Source organism: Carassius auratus, chromosome 9 (genome assembly GCF_003368295.1).
Source record: "Carassius auratus strain Wakin chromosome 9, ASM336829v1, whole genome shotgun sequence".
Classification (NCBI taxonomy): domain Eukaryota; kingdom Metazoa; phylum Chordata; class Actinopteri; order Cypriniformes; family Cyprinidae; genus Carassius; species Carassius auratus.
The window spans coordinates 17,388,940-17,412,004 of record NC_039251.1 but is presented as its reverse complement, the minus strand read 5'-3'; the positions used below and the strand labels follow the sequence as shown (position 1 = coordinate 17,412,004).

Genomic DNA, 23,065 nt, shown 5'->3' with positions numbered 1-23,065 from the left:
CAAATGTGTGACAAAATAATGTCTATGATTATAGTATAAATAGCTGCCCCGTTACATTAGATACGTCCATCTAATAAAGGATCCTTTCAACACATATTTTTTCTTGATTATCCAGTAAGTGCCTCATCACCATCATCATCATCTACTTGGTACAATAAAAGCCTGTAATCTATTATTTAATATATTCAGTATTACCATTAATTAGCACAGTGTAATTTAACTCATCCGGCTGAATTGTTTCACTCTTTATTATAAATGTGACAGTTTGGTATTGCCATGATTTCTTGATTTATATAAAGAAAAGAAAAAATTCTGTTAAGTATTTAAAGAACTGGTGTAAAAGTCTTCTTTGCAGACAATTGTTCGAAATTCTGTTAAATAATTGAAGAATCTTGAACATTTTATTAATAATAATAATAAATGAATTTGTTGCCAACAATCTATTAAAACATATTATTTATTTGTATTGTTATTACAATCCAACAATTTGATATATATATAAATCAATATTCACTATGTTTTTTTTTTTTTTTTTTTTTTTTAATCAAGCTACATCCACATTTGGGAGTTATAAAGAATTATTTTCTAGTTATCATCCCTTTTTTTCTCAGATTAACAAATGGTCTAATACTATTTTGTCTGCAACTTTCCAATGGCAACCTGCTGCATATAGCGAAACTTTTGACCAGTAGGCTATAATAAATAATTGAAATGATACATTGAATAATTATTATTTAAAGTGGCCTATCACTGAAAGAAATACACTTAATTGAGTGTAATGATGGTAACATTAAGCGATCTGTACAACATTTCCATAAACTTGAGATTCAATCCATACAAGATTCAGATTCATGATACTGCAAACTCAAAATGTAGCTGTTGAAAAGAGAGTAGTGTTCATCAACTTTTACTGGGTGAGTGAATAAACCCTAAGTACATTTGTTCAGCACAGTTAAGTATTTATTGAATAACATGAATTCAGGACAACACATTTACATGCCTGCATGCTTCCTCACCATAGTGGCAGCGAATTGAAAGAATGATGGCTCAGAAACAAAACAAATCTATAAATTCAATATAAACGTTGATATTATTCTCCTAATAGATCTACTGCATACACAATGCCAACTTTTAACATTATATACAAATACCAAAGTGAGTGAGTTAACCTATCTTCTGTTCTTGTATATACAATAATGATAGAAATGAAACTTGATTGTTTCTTTTTTTCTTCTAGTTTAGAAAACATTAAAAGCAAATATTAGTCTTTTCTGATCAACATATATTCAAATTCACATTTTCAGAGGTTCTCCAAGTCTAGATCTTTAACATCTTGGCAAATATTTATGACATTAAGGAATTAAGTTTTTTTCTTCTTCTTTTTTTTATACAAAATGAAACCTCTGAATCAGATTGAATTTTCGAAGCTTTCTCGCTGGTTTAAATACAGTATAAAAAATCTTCAGTGCTGTGAATTTGTTGTAAATATTACCACCAAGTGTACCTAATGGTACAATTTACTGTGCTCAAATTGTCGCCTTCGCCAGCTTATCATATCCAATCTCACATCTGGCATAATATAACATTTATATCAGTGAGAATAAAAGTCCTAATACTACATTTGGACACAATCCGTCTTCCACATCGGGCCAAGCATAAACCCTTGATGCACCTCTATGAGCGATTGACCTGTTTCTGTAACTAAATTACACTGCGAGGGGACTCTGGAGAATCTTCATAAGATACACACTGCCAGTCTTCAATGCCATGGTGTTAGTACATCACTGTGGTTTTCAGAAAAAGTCTTCCATCTGCTAACGATAAAACAAAAGGGAAAAGAAAAATATTAAATACACGTCAGTAAACCCTGATCAATGTATGTCACATTTTAAGAATATAACATTGCACTCATGATGTGAAGTGCCTCACAAATGACATTTTCTATTCATAAATGGCATTAAGTGAAAAAAAAAAAAAAAAAAAAAAATGCAGCCGTTACTGTGCAATGCCTTTTCTGACGCGTTCGATCTAATGAGCTTTGTACATTTCCAGGGAACCTTCGTTGGCAAGTGCATGTCTGAATGAGCAGCAGCTCTCTTTGCTTCTTCTGGTAAAAGCATCTGTTAGGCATGGCTCAGGAGCTTGTTTGACGTTTATTACCAGAACATTCCCTCTGTGTCCGGGAATGCTGCATCACTACATTTAAGCAGTTTCCTCTATTTGGTAGTACAACTAAATAAATTCAATTCTGAGCAATGGTGGTGACTGATCAGGATGCTCTGTGTTAAAATTGGCTTAAACAAGCTTTATATTTTGACTGACTTATTCAGGATTGTTCAGCGATACCACAGATATGAAATCATTTTGATTGTGTGAGCCACTGATTTAGAATAAAAAGCCTTTTTTTCTCCTACGGTTAATCATATATCCCTAAATATGTGCATTGTGATTTAAACTCTGAAATATAAACTTATAGATTGATGAGAATCTATAATCGAATGGACATTGATTAATTGCGCGCTGTGCATAGAGTTGCAATACGACCTCTTATTTTCTCTAATGTTATTTGTCACTCAGTGGCCTCTTATATAGAAGGGGTTAATATTGTGAATATCTTTAAAATATGAAATATGACATTTTATATGGATAGGCTCACAGGGAATGTCAAAAAATGTATCCACAACATCAACCCCTTTATATAAATCGTATGTACGAATTTATTAAGATCACAATAAATGCATGCGATATTGAGTAACTTAATTATATTGATACAGTATTTTGATATAAAAAAACAATTAAGCAAATCAAACCCTAGATTACTATTCATTAAACTATTAAAACACCACGGTTACTTCTACACAACCTGAGAACAACGACAACAAAAATAAGCAGAGAGCTAATCTTAAATGTACAAATTAGCATATTAATTCTGGGTCAAATGGAGTGTAGCTAAACTAGCTTGGGCAAACAGTGCCAGGAATGTTTCTTGAGTGGGAAAAATCGAATGACTGCCATGTTGTTTTATGAAAGAACCTCCCTCATTAAAATATGGTAAAACTGTGGCATTTTTATATTCAAATCAAGATGAAAAGTTCATTAAAGAGGATAAATATTTCATTAGATGCTAAATAAAACAAAGGAATTTTTGGCTTCTCTCAGCACAAAATTCTTTTGAAATATTAATTAATACATGTAAATTATGCAAATTATGCCCATGCAAATATTTTATGAACACAATTAAGGGAACCATTAATTACTGCCTTTTTTGCTTCAGTGACATTCATTCATTTAATTTGAATTTCACTTTAACTGTTTTGATGTTTAATCTTGCAACAAAGAACTTTATCTCCCCTCACAGGGTTGTGTAAACTTGCAGAAAACATTGAGAGGCGAGCACTGAGCATCGGGAAGAGATACCGGGGAGATATTATGTTCAGTATCACAAGGAATTAGTGGCGAGATGTGCTCCCAGAAGCACGGAGCCAGGAAAAACAGTCAAGCTTTTTCTTGGAATGGATTCAAAACACTGGAAAAGCAATTAATAAACACAGACTGTGTTAATATAGCAGAATTACAGAGTGTGACAAAAGACAAATAGAAATAATTAGTTCTCCAAAATTATGCTCTCATTATTTTTTTTCCCCCCAACAGCCAAGTACTGAAAATATAGCACGTCTCTTTGTTTTTTTTTTTTTGTTTTTTTGTATAAGGATTGGAATAGAAATTTTCCCTTACATGCAAGTGTAATTTATCAGCATCCTTTTTTACGTTTTTGCCATTTAAGAGTAATTATGCCACACTGGTTGTAGGCAACAACATCCATGACATGAACACACACACACGCACAAAAATGTTGTAATAACTTAACAGACACACAAGCTATTTTCAAACACACGCATTTCCTGTGTCCAATTTTTAAGTCTACTCTTCAAGGGCACTGACTGAAAAACCTATTAAATTATTGCAAGTTGTGGAGCAATAACTACAGTTTTGTCAGTGAAAACATTCATAAAGAGAACAATTTTCTTCTAGCTAAAATGACCTCAATGTCTTAAATTCTACTATATATGCTCAAAAACTACTGACAAAAGCAATTTGAGTAATGCAAACTTTTTGAATCAAGCAATTAAGGCTGTAAAACTAATCTTTAGAGATAAGAGCCATCATAATACTAATGACATTATATGCTCTGAAAAAACCATTTCCTGCTCATCAAGTCAATGTCATTTGATTTATTTGGGTAAAACCATACTCCTTGCACTGGATCTCCATTTATTTTTACTAAAAACTTCCTTCACACACACACACACACACACACACAAAATTAACTAGGCTAATCAAACTGGGTTACGGGGCTTTTACTTGCGACGGGGTATTAAAATGCCATTTCCCACATTTCATAGCAATTTCCACACACTATTTTCAAAGGGAAATTGAGACCACTCAAGACGACGTTTTTTGTATCACATGTGCTGCTGGGTGCAATTAAAATAGACATCAGAGCAGTGAGCGACTTAACACTTAAGGTGTAGTTAAAAGAGTGTGACTGAAACATTTGCAAATGGGCAAGTGGTTTTCTGTGAAATGATACAAGACTAAACCAAGTCCCATACACCCATAAAGAGCGTGTGTATTTATTTGAGAGGGTGTGTTGTGCTCTTGTGAGGTAACTCCACTGTGGGTCATCCTCAGATAATGAAACTTCTTATTATGCTCATTAAATTGCATTGCTCTCTGAAGTACACAACATAGGCAGGGTCTTACTGTCAAGGGGGTCTATCTTTAAAATGATTCTGTGTCTTATATCCAAAGAATCTTATCTCTGAACTTCACCTTTTAAACTGAACACCATCTTTGCAGCGGTATGTATACACAATATATACATAAAGGAAGATATTTTGAAGAATATTTTAACTTTTTTGTCCATACAGTCAAAGTTAATAGATTTCAAAGCAGCTTAAAAAAAATCTCTAAATATTATATTTTTTCTTTTGTGTTCTGCAACAGAAAGATAGACGTTAAGGCTTGGAATGGCATGTGAATAAATGATGACAAAATATTCATTTTTGGGTGAACTATCCCTGTAATAATATTTGAACATACTCCTACTGGTAAAAACTACAAAACAAAACTACAATTTAAACAACTCTCCAACTAAGCAGAGCGTGCCATTGTCATAACGCACATTTGCACGATTTTCCCTGTCTAGAAATGTTCTCCTGACAGATCCCATTGATCTTGACCCTCATCTTGAACTGTAGGATCTGCAGCCCAGATGGCAGGCTGCATGCATGAACAGCAGGCCAAGTTAAAGCGAGCCTCATATACTGGAGCTGAGCTGAGATTTATAGTCTCCTCAAAAACACGCACCTTGTATTGTCCTCTCAGCATCTGTTCTGCCACTGCTGCGGTCAGTCTCTATCTCCTGGGTCAACGAGTCTGGCAAAATGAAAAGATAATGACGATTAAACATCCATGACATCTGTGCTTAATTAGGAAAGTTTTTCTAGCTTCATCTTTCGCGATGGGCGGAGGGTGGATGTGCTCTGATCGCTCGGGTCAGGGAGATTTCGACCAATGGATGAACAATGCTACGAATACTGAACAGAGCATTTCTCCATGTAAGCATGACATTATGGATCTTGCTAAGCTTGCTACAGATGCAGCATATGCATTTTTTTATTATTATTATACATCTTAAACAGTTTGGAGTGTATTAAAAATGTTTTTTTGAGATTTCATTTTATTTTAAAGTTTTAATAATTTTGTTGTGTGCTATTGTCTCTCTCTCCATCTCTCTCTCTCTTTATTTATTTATTATTATTATTCCTATAGCCCTTTATTTTCTTCTTAGCTTTAGTAATTATAGTTTCATTCAGTTAGATGGCAGGGCAACAGCTCTAGTTTTATAAACATAGTGTTTAAAATTTCATCTAGTATTTATATATAAGGATTATTTAAATTGACAAAAATATCTCTAATAGAAGATTCCATTAAAAATAACCTCCAATATACCACATGCAAACAAGATTTTGGGTCTTTTTGGTCTGAAAGAAAATGATTGTCTTTATGGAAGACATGGTTTTAAACTAGTTTATCATGATCTCACTTCATCATTATACAAGCTTCTCGAAAATTATTTCAGCATATTATACATCTCTGAAAATACTTGATTCTGATGGCATTTTCCCCCCAACAAATTTGCTACATTATTTGTTTCAACAAAATGTCTCTAGTTTCATTATCTATTGGTCTCTTGTCGCTTTAGATAAAATTTTTCAGCATGAAACAATATTTCATGGTTATTTATATATATATATATATATATATATATATATATATATATATATATATATATATATATATATATGTATATATATTTTAGTCATTAGATGCATATTAAATGGTGCAGTCACCTCGTAATTGTCACCAGTTAAACCCCTTTTTGTGATGCAAGATCCCAACTTTATGATTCGTTCTTTTTGCAATAATGACCTGCTTATTATGTTACCGCAAACATACTGAAGCATATTTTGGATTATTCTCAGAAAATAACTACAGCACAACAACAACAAAAAGTATATTTCACATTACTTCACTATTTTCAATAGTGTACATTTTTATCTTCAACACATCTCATAAGAAAAACACATTTCTACATCCCTTTAATAAATGTAAGTATGTTAACTTTCTGGTAAGGTGTCTCACCATTGAGTGATCTGAGACTTTCTGTGGGTGATGTCTGTTTCAGGGATTGTTCCACTTGCTCTCGTCGTTTTGACTCGTATTCCAGCGCCTCCTGCAATTTCCTCTTCGCTTTCTTCTCCTTCTTCAATCGCTTCTGAATGATCGCTGCATTCAAAGAACAGAAAGGCAGCAGTCAAGGACTCCAGTCATACACAGTGGTATATCTGATATTAAGGACTAAAGGAAGGGGAGTTGAGTTTTCAAACTCTGTCAGTGAGGAAATATTCATAGAAAAGTTGTGGTTGAAAAAAAGGTTCCTGTTCAATGAGAAATTGACTGTGTCATTAGCGAAATAATTGAGCCAGCGATAACCTGGATTAACCTAGGTTAAAATGCCAATGAGACGAGGTTAAGGGAAACGTTCTGTAAAGAAAGAGAGGAGAGAGGCACGCTGAATATTAAACAGAAGAAAGCTGGAGGGCTGTAGGCACATTTATAAGGATCCTTCTGTGAAACTGGCTTAATAAGCTCAATTTGATTCATTATGTAGGATAAATACATAGAACATGAAACCATTAAGTCACTCTTTGCAATACTTTTGTGCAGAAAAATCTAAATCATTTATTGATGTCAAAATGTAGATTCATAATTATATTTTCATGCAATAATAGAGTACAAAAGAGTATGTAACTAGAGGCCATCTGTAATGCACATATCACTTTTAGTCTCAAAGAGAGTTGAAAATTATTAGCTAAACTATTATCAATCTGTAGTCCAATCATGGCCTTCCCTCGAGAAATATTGTGGCTCATTTAGAAACATTTACCATATAAATGACTTATTCCGATTTCCATGACTTTAACCACACTCACTTAAATGAGGATTTGGTATATCCTTCTAATGCACCCTGTACATTTAGACGTTGTCTATGCATGTAGTTACAGTAATATACTGTATTCCCACAAGCACTCTGCACACATAATCAATATGTGCTTGTGTATTGATCGTAATGTGAATATGCCTCATTTTGCTCGATTTATAACCTTGTCTCCATCACTTTGGAAGTTTCTTTTTTTGTGCTTGTGATTAACAACTGAGCTTGTAACATGGCTTTTCAGGTCATTTTAATGCAATTTTAAACTAACTGTAAATGATGCAATGAAGGTCATTTGTTGAGGATATTTAAAAAAAAGTCCAGCATTAAGTCGCTATGAAAATTAATCCCTAGAATTTTCAGCAGCCATTACTTCAGTGACACATGATCCTTCAGAAATCACTGTAATGTGCTGATTTTGTGCTCAAGTAGGACTTCTTAAAATGATTACAGTTATTAACCAGGCTACATTTTATTTTTCAGGATGCTTTGATGAATAGGAAGTTCAAAAGAACAGCATTTATTTGATTGTGACCTTTTTCATATTTGTAGCACAAACAAGCTATGAACAAAATGAAAAATAAGGGGACCAAAAAAACCTACTTAACACATTCAGATTTCATTGTAACAACTGATAACATTTATATGCTGTATTCTATGCCTAATTATGGTACTTGTTTTTTCACCAATTTCCCATAAATATAAAAAAATACTCTACAACACCTTTACTCACTGCCTAGAAATGCCATTGTGATGATCTGCAGCATTTTAGAATCTGCCCACAAATTCTATACAAGCACACAAATGACTATTACACAGGTAAGCAACACAATACAACAATTCATTTATCACATAAAACACTGATGAAGAATAAATGTTTATAGGTAATATAGTCTGTCTGACTACCTAATTAGTCAGATTAAGTATGTATGTTAATGAGCTGATTAAAATTAAGTAATTGACATAAAAGGATGACACAATATATTTTATATGGCTAGCAAAAAAAATATGTCCTCATAAATATAATTCACAGGGTGCAAATATAGCCCCTTAATGCAAAAGTTAATTTTAGAAATCGGTGTGTACAGTAAAATGCTTTGCCTTTTTTTCATGAAATGCAACTATAGAAGATACAATAAATTGTGTGTAGTGTAGTGTGTGAGTTTTTGAGCAGTACACACCTCTGTTCTTCTGCTCGACAGCCAGTTGTTTCTCCAGGGTTTCTCGGAGCTCTCGCTCTCTAAACAGCTCCATCTTCAGCTCCGTCTTCTCCAGCTGCACTTGTTTCTCCTGAGCGCGGGCGTTATCAATCGCTACCTTCAGCAAACCCTGCAGCAGAAGACAAACTAGCCTTATACACAGTCCTCACACACCTCCACAGGAGTAAATAAACTGTATGAATGGGTTACTTTATGCTAGAGCTGGTGCACTTAAACGTAGGAAAGTATTTTGAAGAAATGTTTTCAATAGTCAATATTCCATACAATCAAAGTCAATGTAACTCTTTTTGTACACTGAAATTTGTTAAATAAAAAAATAGGGTAATGATTCACATCTATATATTTTTTTAACTTGATTTAAGTGATTATGAGAGCCTTAATAAACCTATTACTTTGGTTTGTCAGTTTGTGAAGCTGCAGGTTGTATAAGAACGATCAAATCTCGAGCTAAACAGCTGCTTGTCTCAAAACAATACTTAAAGCGGCATTTGCCACGCAAACTGCGTGGTGACCATTTCAAAACAATTATTCCCTGTACGCAAGCAATTAAGCCAAATGCAATGGGCTATATCATACTAATTGTTCCTTCTTATGACCCCAATTTAGACTAAGTTGCTTTATCTCAATTTTCTGCTTGGGTTCGTTTTGTTGATTTGTGTGTGAATGTTCAATCAAAACATTACCCTGAAATCATGATTAAAGATGACTGACTGAACTGAGTCCTGCTAATTAACAATGGGGCCGAAAGCAGCGCGATAGATCTGATGGTCATATCACAAGAGCAATGAGCAAACCTCTCACTCCCCATACTGTACCCACATCATTAGTCCTCAGAGGCGGCGTTAATAAACTACATTCATCTTTCTGACTGGGTCTTACTTGCATGACAACCACAGTGGTGATCAAGGGAGTCATGCCGAATATACAACGCCATGCATTTGTTTTGATTGGAAAAACATCACAGCTGCAGGAAGAAAGTACTATATTAACTACCTGGCACAGGGAGCTGCACTCTGTGTATAAAGACTCTTCTTGCTAACATAAAAAGAACTGTTTTTATATATGTTATTACAATGTAACTGAACTGTTTTCTATTTTAAACAGATTTCAAAATGTAATTTATTCCTGTGACGGCAAAGCTAAATTTTCAGTAGCCATTACTCTAGTCGTCAGTGTCACATGATCCTTCAGAATTGCTCTAATATCTAACTTTTCAACAGTAGTGTATATAAACTACAGTATATACTCTGCTACACTTTAATTTCTGCTCTAGCTTTTAAAGATTCAGAACTGCAGCACTGTTAATATTGCTGACTCGCATATCATAAATTGTTTTTTTATCCATTGCAAGTTGCTTTAGATAAAAGTGTCTGCTAAGTGACTAAATGTGTTAGCATTTACCCTACCCGTGATGTGCATGTTTGTTAGCGCTTGCCTTTAAAATCAACACATATTGCGCATGTCTGCATCCCTAAAATGTAATACCAACGTGCATGACGTTTACACAGAAACAATTATGGTGGTGTTTTCAAAAACATACATTTTAAACCCCCTTTTTCAAAATTATCCAAATTATTGAAAATGATTGTACCCAAAATGCTGTTGTCGTGTAAATGAACAGGCGAAATGCATAACAAGTTTCCCATTTTTTTTTTGCCAAAAACTTTGAGGTGTAAATGGCTCCTAAATGTAAAGAGCATGAATATTCTTACTGAATGAATGTCTAACTGAAACTCAGGAATGATGCTAATATCACGGCAAATCATCCTACTTTCACAATAGTTTCCAAACCGTGGCTTAAGATTGCTATAACTTGTGATAACCAACTTGATGGGCCATCTCCTTCCATTATGTGCAATCTTGAGCATCACTGGTGTTTATTGTGTTATGACACATGTTTGTGATAAGATCATGACATGTGTCAGCTGGCCAGTCCGCAGTGAGCTAAAATAAAATGTTACTATGGCAACCAGCTGATGGTCTGCTAAAATTTAAGAGGAGACTTAATGATGATATTTTATTGGAAACACCATATAATTGAATTCCAACTGATTTTACATGTATAATTCATTGCTAAAACTAGAAAGTCAAAATTAATTCATCAGTTTGGGTCATTTGAATGTTTGTCTAGCAATTTGGTTTATTTGGACATAATTCCTTTGGATGTTTCATCTTAATCAGTTTAACAGTCATCACTTAGTACCAATTTCCAAATATATGTTGAAAAAAAAAAACTGCTTAGGTTATTTTCATGCTCTCAGCTGATAAACTGGTTTTATATTCAATATAATAATTGTAATCTAAAACAAATTTCTCACTTGCCATCCAGCATTTTACCAATTCCCTAATTACTAATTAGTAGACCATCTGAGGATCAACCATGGAGAACTGGATAAAACTATTCATGGCATATTTCACTTGCTACTAAAGATCTTCTGACAGAGAGGTCTCTTACCTGTATGTTAGTCAGAAGGGTCTCTATAGATGACAGGCCATCAGGGAAGAGGAAGGGTGAGGGGAATCCTGGAGGTAAAGTCTGACCTGCCAACGAGAGCCTCTCATAGCTGTCTCTTGCTGTTGGCGTGCACATGGGGGTTTCTTCTGGTGGCAAACAGAGAAGCATACACATTCAGCACAACAGATGACACACTCCATGTAGTACTGTGCTGTAAAATAAATCATTTTCCTGAATTGGTGTTTATACACCCAGATTGTTTGTAAGAGTAAAATTAACATCTATACAAGCATGCCCAATCAAGCACGTATGATTGATAGCCCATTCTGTCCGTGTCACACGGCACTCTATTATTGATGCTTCTGTATTTATAGCTGCCATAAATGCTTGAGAGATTTTACATACAGATAGAATTAGAGATTCTTCTTCTTCTTCAAAAAAAAAGCAAAGGATAGGCATTTGCATTTTTGGAAAGTATACGTTCTTAGTAGCACTGAAGGCACGGATATGTTGGAAGACAAAGCCCTTTCCATATGGCATGAAAACTCTCTGATAGGAAAAGACCGCACTCAAGCAGATGCATATGGCAAACTGAGATTATCAAGGGCCCTGGCTTCTCAACAAAGGCCATATGGCACAAGGTGGTGAACCCTCATTGACCATGTTTCAACACTACTGCCGCCCCCTCGGCAGACTGGCAATGCCAATTTGGGCAAATGAATTAAACTCCTCAAAGGAATCAGTGCATAAAAAAATCAATATGATTGGATGAGATTCAAGAGGCACCTGGTAGAACAAAACAGAGGAGTAAAATAAATATCATTTATTCTCTCAGTCGATGGTTGACACATAAATGTGCAGGTGTAAAATGTCACAGGTGGGGCTGCCGTTAAAACCCTCTGGAAATAAAAGAAAAAAGATTTTATGTCTGCCAGACAAATAAAAACAGGGGCTGGCACATTAAAGAGTATATATTTTATCACCTAGTCCACAGGGACTTCCTGCTGAATGTCATAAGGAGAGAAAACGCTGGGATGAGCACTGTAAAGTGTGCAGCATGTCTTTACAAACAGCATTCCAAGATAAATCACCACGTCAACTTGTTAAACATTATGCGGGTAAATTAAAGTAATCGAAAGTACCCTGTGTTAAAAAATAAATAAATGGGGAAAAAAGGAAAGCAAGAAAATCTTCTTTATAGTGTTGTGAACAATTATGTTACAATCAACATGCATTGAATTGAATTTTTTTTGCATTTGGCAGACATTTTAATCCAAAACTATTCATAATACGTGCAATATATTTTAAATGGTTTGTATTATATAGGAATTTGGAGTTTCTCTACCATGAGCTACAGGAACACATGCACTGCAATACAAACAGATTTTAATTGAAATGTTTTTAGATTTAATAACTCCCTGAATTAGAATTGAATTTTATAACCTATTGTCTAGATGAGCATAATCATTCTGTTTGAATTCAGTCTGTTGCTATTATTACCATGTTTTAATATGTTTATATATGGTGTGTGTGTGTGTGTGTGTGTGAATAATCCAAATTTTTTCTTTATGAAAATTTACTTTAATCAATTTTAATATTATAAACATTTTATAAATATTCAATCTTTTACATTAAAACTATTCAAAAATTAAAAATTAAAAATAAATAAAAACAATATGGTTACTATTTCGTTTTTTCATTATTCTTTATTCAAATCTGTTCATATTTTTAATTTATATAATATTTATTATATAATTTAATTTAATTACATTTTACAAAGACTATTTTATAATATTTCATAAATATAGAATCTTTTAAAGTAACACAATTTAATTTTTTTTTATTAGAAATACTAATGATCAGACATACACTTTAGATTCAAATGACAGAAGGGACAAGAAAGGAACTTATTTATGAAATGTTTCAATTAATTTCAAATAATTCTAAATTCATACCTAAATATGTTATAGTTTATTGAAAATAATTTAGATTTGACCCTGCATTTTTTTCAGTTACCAGTAAGATCTTTAACCACTAGGCTACACTACTACCTATCTAAAAAAAAAAAAAAAAAAAAAAAAAAAACATTCTAGTGCTCCGAGTATGTGAGCAGCATCAGAAAGAGAATAACGTGAGTGTGGAGGCTGAGCAGATGTCCGGTGGGGTTGAAATGTAAAGCAGATTCCTGCTCACTTGTGCCTGTCAGTGCCCTGATGACATCATCTGCCATTCATCAGTTCCGTTAGGGCAGACCTCTGCCATCTGCTGCACCGGCCATCATAACTCTACATCTATCTCCACACACACACACACACAAACTTACGCACAGGCCATCAAAACTCCACATTTATCTAAACAGCCACAGCCTTATACAGGCTATCATAGGCCTGCATCCATCACTACACACACATCTGTACAGGCCTCATAACCCCTGAATCCATCTCCACACACACATGCACAAGCATGTACACACAGACTATCATAACTCACTTTAAACCACACAGCCCTGCGCTGACACTATCTTCACACTGTCATAGCGTGCTGACAATCACAGAAGAAGTCCCAGACAACATTCTGCCTGCCACAAAAACAGACATCACACAGGCCATGTCACCTACTACCAGAATAATTCAGACTGTCGGAATGTCTCATATACATTCATAACACATTCTATAAAGCCTGTATACTGTATGTATTACATTATGATTATCTATTAGGGATGCACAACAAATCTGTACCATCTAGTTTCCATACTTATTTCTCAATTTTTTTCATTTAGGTTATTTTTGCTGTCCTCTACACTCACTAAATGTTCAGTGTTAAAACACTAATAACTCAACATTGCAAAATTTTTAAGAGTTTTATCTGTTATTTATCTAATTTGTTATATAATCATAATGTTTTTACACATGTTAAATGTATATTTAATCATATATATATATATATATATATATATATATATATATATATATATATATATATATATATATATATATATAATATCATAATTATAGCTTTTGAATTCATTTTATACACTAGAAAATTAATAGCCTACAATTATGTTTTTCATGCATTTCAGTTTAGGCACCAAACCCCAGAATTGGGCTCTCATACAGAATTAATATGCGTTTATATGACTTCCTAAATCATGCACAAACATGGCACAACTTGAGGAGCCCCTCTTCTGCCATCAGAATTTACTAATGCCAGCCAAGGCTTGGTAACAGCTGGTCCTGCATTAATTAGTTTAAAGTATTTATTTCAACCATCTCAACAGCAGATTGCGGCAAAACATAAGAGATTATTCAGAGCATCTGCAAATGCCCTGGAAACATCCAGCCAACCAACAGTTGAATATCAGCCGGCACTATTAAGACCTTACGATTCAAAATTCTTGGATGGAGGAAAGGCCAAGAGGAGTGCCTGGGAATCCGTGGAGGGTCTCCTCCAATCTCTCCCCAAATTAACTAGTATTTCACTATAGTTCATTTCAGACAATGGGCGACCGACTAATGGATGCGTGTTTGCTTGCAATCAAATGTAACAAAAAACAGAAGAAAAGCTCTTTTTAATGCTCTTGGATGGCATCGTTTTGTGCCACAATAAACCAATAAATCATGAAAACAGAATGAATTATATGAATTGTATGCAATTACTACATCAGAGAAATACACAATATGTTTTCTTCTCTTTTGACACATTCGTGGCTCTGATTCTTTAGATGTCAAACATGTAGCGAATCAGCAAATGAGAAACAATAGAGGGGAATTGGATGTCAGAAGCCTATATTTGGTTTGCAGCCACCGTAGTCCTGGATTTAGTGTTGGCATTAATAATACATCATTGCTTAAACCAACTTCTGCTTTAGACTCAGCAGGACCTCGCCGCAAACACAATACTGGATCACAGGGTGGTTCATATTGCTTTGTTACTAGGAAACAATCTGTCATGCATTAGAAAGCAAACAGCACATTTAATCTCAAATTACCAATTCAGTTCTCAAACAACTGAACATTTGCCATTTTTTGGTCATTCTCCATTTACATTAGCCACACTTGAGTGTGTTTGTGTCTGTGAGCATTCTCTTGTTCCGAGCGTTCCATTTTGGCTGGCTTTAGCTGTTTATTTCCTGCCACTGGTCCAGAATCATTGACTTGGACTTAATTACAGTGCCAGACGCCAGCATGATGAAGAGAGCGAAGGAGAGAGCTGTGTTTTCCAGGTGATATTTCTCCACCGGGGCAGCCAACAGCAGCTGTGACAGGTCCGTTTGCAGCTTTCTGCCTCCGAAAAATCTTTATGAAATCCTTTCAGGTCAGTCGTGTCACAAATAACATTTCGTTCGCAACTGTTTCGCTGGATAATAGGAGCCGCAAATAAAAATGGGATGCTGTAAATACGACACATTTTGAATGAAATGCCATAATTTAAAACAACGCACATACTCGCAATCACACGTAAACATGCACGCACACTCGCATGCGCGCCGTCCCTCCCTTCCTCCCTCCGGTGGCAACAGTGGGAGTCCTTGACAGTGTGGTAGCAATGATAAATCACCTTTCCTGTTAATTCTCTCAGTCCTTATGTGTTGTGCTGCTAAAACAGGGGCTCAGAAATCGACTTGACAAACTATGAATGTAAAAAATATGACTTGGAGGGATCTGGGCTTATCTCCAATTTACATGTTATTAGATTTTTATTGTGAGCAGCGTTCGGACAAGGCTGCTCTGAGGAGAAGGGGAGGGTGAAAAAAAAGATGTTTGTGATAAGAGAAGATAAAATGTCTTGAACTCCTCTTAAAAGCCTTTGATACCTTTGATGGAAAGTCATGACAAGGAGAGCGTAAACCACTCGACTAGTTTTAAATATGATAGACAAGGCACTCTGCGATGAATTGAGCGGAAACCTTGGGAAATTTAACAACATTCTTTCAATAAATAGCTTTAATTGACCTTGGGAGCTGAAAATGTGCCATATGTTGCAAGTTGCAGTGTTTGAATTGAGGTCCCAGCGGACCTTTCAGCTGATTTCTCCAATGAAGGCAGTGAGCCGGAGGAGGGAGAGAGAAAAAGAGAGAGGGAAAAGCAATGCAGCATTTGGCTAGCCAGTCACTGTGATATATTGACAGGTGAAGCCTGTGTCCTTGCAAACCTGTGTTCCTCGCAGCAGGAGAATTGAATGTTTAAAACGTGGAGGATGTCAGTTTCCCTCTCTGCAAAGGCTGCCGCTGCCTACAGCAGACAATTACATTTTATTTGACCTGCCAATGGGGCTGAAGAAGTTGCCTCCTTCCAGGGGAGTGGTTATGACCTTTCAGTCTCATAAATGGAGACAACAGTGCATTACACAGAGGCTCGTCTTTAAAACTGCATCGTCTTCTCTCTCTTCTTCATTCCATTAAATATTTCCACAGCAAACTATTTTTATTGACCTAACTTGCACTGCCTTTAAAATTAAAGGCAGAAATGCCAAACATTTTAAAGGGGTCATATGATGCAATTTAAAATTTTCCTTTCTCATTGGTATGTTACAAGCTCTTGGTGCATAAAGAAGATCTGTAAAGTTGCAAAGACTAAAGTCTTAAATTCAAAGACATATCCCTTGTAAAACTTAAGACTTGTCCACGCCCAACTAAAACGGCTCATTTAAACATGCCCCCACATCTCTCATCAGTAATTATGTTTCAACAACTGCCTTGTTTGTAATGGGTTTTATTATTTTTGTCCTGTCATGCCGGTGTTCTGACAGGGACACACCATAACATTATATGTTGAGGGACGTAACATTTCCGTCACAGGCTTGAGGCATACAGCCAATCACAACACATTGGATAGCTGGCCAATTAGAGCACACCTCACTTTTTAGAACGATGAGCTTTGTAAAAATCAATGCACTTGAGAAAAGCCGGGCATAGTAGAGAAACAATAATGTACATTATGTGGTGAATAATGTGTTTTCTTTACCTCAAACACATTTCATTACACCAAATACACAAAATAATGTTATTTTTAGCAACATCATATGACTCATTTAACAACTAAAAAAAAAAAAAACTTTAATAAATAAATGTAAGATAAATGTAATAGAAAGGGAGAGCAAGATTTAAATTAATAAGCAGTATAGATAAAAAAACTATAAGAAAGAAGACCAATCAGCTCTTAGTATGAAAATACAGTATTATAATAAATTGAAATTGAATTTGAACTGAGGTTGCAAAGAGAATGTAAAATAGAGATATTAATTTTAATGCAAGAAAGAAGAATTTAAATAATTTTAAATTCAAAGAACTTTGACATTTGAATTTGAAATTGAAAAATTATTTCTTTTTAAACAAGCCCTGAATATAGGCTTTATAGGCAGAATGAAAGATAGATAGACATACACTAGAATGGTAAAAAGATAGAATGATAGATAGATGGGTGTTGTATAGAAGGACAACAACTAGATCTGCATTCCCTAAAGGAAATATCAGCGCTCGCAAAGCAGCAAGAGAAAATATCCAATTTTAGGTAAGCTTAGATTTAAAGCTTTGTTCTGTGCAAATGACCCCTTACCAGAAAACAAACTCCTGAACCAGATGTTTGAGGAATATCAATATATTGCTGCATTGCAAGCACTGTAACTAAGGTACAAAACAAAACAGAAAAAATGAGAACAAGACAAAAGAGATGAAAGGCAAAGCAATTCTACCTTTACAGCATGCGTACACATGCAAACCACAGTGAGAAATGTGTGCTGTGATCCGTAGTGGGCAAATTCCTTTAGAATGACTTAAAGGTGCATATGTTGTGCATATGGGCATGGTGAACACAGGCACTATGGTATACGTGTTATGGAAACACAGCTATCTACTGCAGAACCGCTAACCCCGCTCACACCCACTCAGCTTTGCTCTTTTCTGCTCTTTAATTCCGAGATGAAAATTAGCCATTACCAAATTCCTGCTGAGAGTCAAAGTCAAGTGCTGGAGTCGGTCGGCCCTGGATTAACAGGTAACATTTGGCTTGGAAAGCCTTATCTCTGAGAAATGCAGTGTTGCTGTGTGTGTGTGTGTCTCTCTCTCCACTAATGTTCCCTACACTTAGAGATTAAATCGCTTGCTGCACAAACCCATTTGAGAGCACAAGGAAGGTGAGGGGGATAATCAGCACAGGCACTGGGCCGTGTTTCCTAAACGCGCTCCCAAACATTACTGTGCATGGGCATAAAATTAGCGTCGGGACCTTAAAACGCTGACATTTCGCATGACTTTTGGGAAAGTGACACCATCATATTTTCTTGTAGGATATCATTAAATTTCAACTGCCCTGTGGCAGAGACTTTCCATTAATAACCAATTCTGTGTGTCACTCTGCGCACCTCTTCTGAAATAATGAGTCCTTTGGTTTGGCTTAATAAATTGAAACATATTCTCAAGGCCACGCTGAAGACAGCCACACAGATGGGCAGGCGAAGGGGAGGATCTTCATAAATCCTTAACTGTCACATACGGTCAGAGATAAAAACAAAAGCAGCCTTTATGGTGAACAGTTCAACACCAGAGGGGGAAAAACAGGCCTTGTGTGGTTTAAACTGTAGAAGATCAAACCACAAACTGGGAAGATTATAAGACATATTCACAGGGCACAAAATCTTAGATCAAATAGATAATGGAGAAACATATATATATATAGTAAAGCTATAATGAGATGCATGGCTTTTTGCTAAAAACTGTAATGTTTTAGATTTTTAGAGAAGGAAGTAGCCAAATAATAATAATAATAATAATCATAATAATAATATTATATATATATATATATATATATATATATATATATATATATATATATATATATATATATATATATATATATTATTATTATTATTATTATTATTTGGCTACTTCCTTCTCTAAAAATCTAAAACATTACAGTTTTTAGCAAAAAGCAATGCATCTCATTATAGCTTTACTATCATTATATACTGTACTCCAATCATCATAACAGGAGAGTCAGATAAATGGAATATTTAATAGTTAAAATAAACTTGTGGTTTTGTTGTTCAATCACATTTGCCCTGTTCTCGGCATGGCATTAGTACTTACAGTAAGTATTGCAGCATACTTTGATTGCACAGTTATTGCATTATTTGCACTGTTTTTTTTTTTTATAATGTCAAAACTATTAACATTGTGTAACTTATCGAAAGAAATCTTCCTAGACTTTGGCCTTTTTTTTACCCAAATTTTACCCAGAAATCTAAATTCTGTCATAAATTATTTATCCTGTCATTCGAAAAATATATCTGTACCTTATTCTGTGAAACAAAATAAATAAAATGTTAAAGTTTTGACTTTTTGTCCAAACAATTATTGTCAAGGGAGTCCAAAACAGCTCTGGATTCAACTGACTTTAAATGCAAAAAAAAAAAAAAAAAAAAAACCTTTTTCAAAGTGTCTTTTGTGTTCCACAGATTCATGCTTTATGATTCCATGTTCACGATTGTCCCAAACATCTTGTTTTCTGGTGGTGGGCCATACAGCAGCGGCAATGCAAAGAGTCTCGGATGCAAACCCCAGCAGAAGAAGATATCTTGTCTTTTTACACAACCCGTGTCATATTTATTGCATAAAGGTCAGAGTGTTCATTTGTTCAAAGTCAGCGTTTTTCCATGCTCCTCCATGTAATAAATGCAGAAGGGATGTCATTATTGGACCGCTGAGGATTAAAGGCTTGACTGCCTGTGATGACTGCATAAAAAAGCCCCTCCACTACTTTTGTTTCTTCAAGTGAGCGTCCTACAGGAAGACCGCTCTTGGTATACAATGACAACCATCATTGTCATAAACAGACACTCCTCAAAGGTGAATGGAGCATTGGTGAGAGAGGGTTGTGTAATCCGATTAATAAAGGTAAAGAAGTATGAGTAACTAATGCTCTAAAGGCCTTTGAATTAATTGCCTTTTGAAAAGTAAATGTATTCAGTGCTTGAATGTAGTGGTGGGTCTTGTGGGGGTGACAATCATTAGGGTCTGGAAATCGAACATGTTGCTTTTTTAGGATTGGGGCGTTATTATTAGCATGCATTATAGGATGAATCAGGCTAGATTGAATCTATTTATTGATCACTGAACACTTACTGGTGCACACTTGAACGCTAGATTTCTACATTCACACTCCGGGAAGCCTCCTGCACAGTCTGTTGCTAATCATCTCTAGAGATGGGTATGTGTGAACGTATTTTTTTTTATCATTATTATTATTATTATTTTTTATGTAAACGGAAATTGTCATCAGCTCACATCTGGTTGAATTTTCTACATTTTTCAAGAATGCACACATTGGCGCCCTTAAACGCAAACAAATGCGTTTTGGTGCCAATATGTAAATGCCTTCCACATTTAACACACTATGACATTAGAAATTCAAACAAGGAGTCAAAAACCCGACATAATCAAAATGCTTTGATAGAACAAGCACTCGAACACTGAGAAATGGAAGATAGTCTGCCGTCTGATCACAGTGGAGTGCGTTCCGTTGAAGACGGACGGACATATTAATGTGCTTCGCAGCAATCCTACAGGGAATGAGGATGTTTGGGGCGACAATCGACTCTGGCACTAATCCAGGCTCTATGTACTGATCCGATTTGGAGACCGAAGATGAAAGACAAAAAGAAATGTAAATGTAAACTTTTTAAAAAGCAGAGCTTAGGAGCCCCCCGTCTGATCAGCCCTCTCTCTCTCTGTCTCTCATGCCCTCGTGAGCAGAAGAAAATGGATGCAAATCCATTTGCGTCTGGTTCACAGCTATAAAAAAATACTTAGGATTTTTTAAAGCGGGTGATGTGTTAAACGTGTGGAAATCTGTTTTGATAACATTATTCATAACACTGGCTTTGAACAGCTTGAATTAATAACACTCCATTTACAGATGGAAGAAAGCTGGCATGGTATTTCCAGTTAAAGAGATTAATTTTTAAACACCTAATTGACAGGCCGGGGTTAGGCGGGATAAGCAACAGCATCTCCGGGCCTGTGGCTGCAAAGTCAAGGTGACTGGAACACTTAGGCGAGCTTTAAAATGCTGAGGAGAGAAAAGAGAATTAGTCCTCCCGCAGTTTTTCTCCTCCCCCTATTCTCTTTTATTAGGAACGATTTTGTTCGCAGTCAAATGATATAACAGTCCTAAGTATCCGTTGATAATTACGGAACAGAGAAAATTTTTAAATTTGACACACTTTGCCCTAAACTCAGCAGCTTAATAAGAGAGCAGCACTACTGTGTGAGCACTCCAATTTGACATTAAAGGGATAGTTCAACTAAAAATTTATTTCTAACAGCCTTGTGTCGTTCCAAACCTGCATGCTGTTTTATTTTCTGCGGAATACGGGAGAAGATGGTTTGAAAGTGAATGGGGTCTAAACAACAAAACAAAATGAAATTAAACTACAAAGTAGAATATGTGTTTTAAGTCAGCAAAATGTCTTTTTAAATTGTTACGTCTGGTAAATCAGCTGTTTACAAAACAAAACTATGCACGCAGACCAATGATCTTTGAGGTATTTAATTGTTATGTCTAGGACATCTGGGTCATAGAAAAGTCAAGGTCAGCCTTTCCTTAACACAACAGTTGTTTTTAAGCTTCTCGCATTTTGAATCACAAATCAGCAGAAGCGGCTTTGCTAATTGTTACATTTCGTCTGTCCAAGGACAAACAAATGATACATTTGTTCACAGCAGTGCGCATACCGTAAAGGGCAGATGCTCGAATATGTACTTAGAATTCACAAAGAGACTGTCTGCGCTGCATATGGAATCTCGTTCAAAGTAATTGCCCTTCTAGTGCAAAACAAAAAAGAAAGTCACTTGCAAACTGAGAGAAAGAAAAACGGTGGAACTAGTCAAAAACAAAGCCCTAACCCTCCAGGCCAAGAGCTCTATCTTTTCTTTTAATCAAAGCAGGTGTCTCTGCAGCACATTGCTCCCTTTGAAATGAAGGGTAACATAAAACGGCCCTGGCATGTTGTGATGGACAAGAAGATTTCACCTTCTCTAGTGAATGATAATACATTATTAAATTTGCCTCTCTGCTTGTGAGATACTCTTAGCTGACCACAGCATATTTATCTCTCTATCTAAGCCTTATATCTTGGCAGGAGAAAGCATTCTGTCACTTTTAAGGCATTTCAAAGATTAGAAAGAACCACTTGCTTTTCAACATTCCTAAAAGCACTGTCTTTCCTGTGGAATGTGATTAGCAGTCCATGGTAGCACGTAATGGAACATTCATGAGGGAGAACAAATATCCAAATGAAGCGCCGTGTCCTGGAGGGACGGCCCATGTTTGCATCATCAGCACTATTTGTTTCGCTGCTCACAAACTTGATTGATCCTCTATTGAATGATTTTCTTCTTTTTTTTCACACCCCTTCATTTTCGACAGAACACACTGACAAGTTGTTTGATCATACACCGTGATTGTCTGCCAAGTCACATTTCAGATCCCCATGGCTAATGATCCAGCCTTTTGTCTTAGGAAAAGTCAGTCGAGTCAGCACAAGCCTCAGTCCGTTTCACTTTTGAAGTCAGAACCACAAGGACACTTTAAAAGGCGATAGAAAACATGCTTGGAAAGCAAGTGTGTCTGATGAAAGGAGAGTGTGCCAGTTTACCGTGATCAGACGTGGAGTTAAAGAACCGGAGGTCTGTAGTAAGTAACATGTTTGCTAAGCAAAAACCAATGTCTTTATAATGATGCAACACAGCGGTCATGAAACGGCCGCACTGGAAACATTTCTAAACTTTGTATCTACTGTAGTCCTTGCTCAATAGTTTTGGCTTCTGGTTTC

The 23,065-nt window shown here is 35.5% G+C and overlaps 1 protein-coding gene across 5 annotated transcripts in view; it reads right to left on the bottom strand.

Annotated features, from left to right (window-relative positions):
* Window positions 1-934: 934 nt before the first annotated feature.
* Window positions 935-23,065, bottom strand: part of LOC113108542 (dachshund homolog 1-like) — a 109,965-nt gene continuing 87,834 nt past the window's right edge. For 2 of the 5 annotated variants that reach the window (XM_026271726.1, XM_026271728.1), the window contains 5 exons: window positions 11,237-11,382; window positions 8,743-8,890; window positions 6,709-6,852; window positions 5,371-5,439; window positions 935-1,814 (listed from right to left, as the gene is read on the bottom strand). In XM_026271726.1, the coding sequence (XP_026127511.1) occupies window positions 1,774-1,814; window positions 5,371-5,439; window positions 6,709-6,852; window positions 8,743-8,890; window positions 11,237-11,382 (548 nt within the window). In that variant the 3' untranslated portion in view covers window positions 935-1,773. The remainder of the gene's footprint in view (window positions 1,815-5,370; window positions 5,440-6,708; window positions 6,853-8,742; window positions 8,891-11,236; window positions 11,383-23,065) is intronic. The other 3 variants (XM_026271727.1, XM_026271729.1, XM_026271730.1) reach the window with 2 other exon arrangements.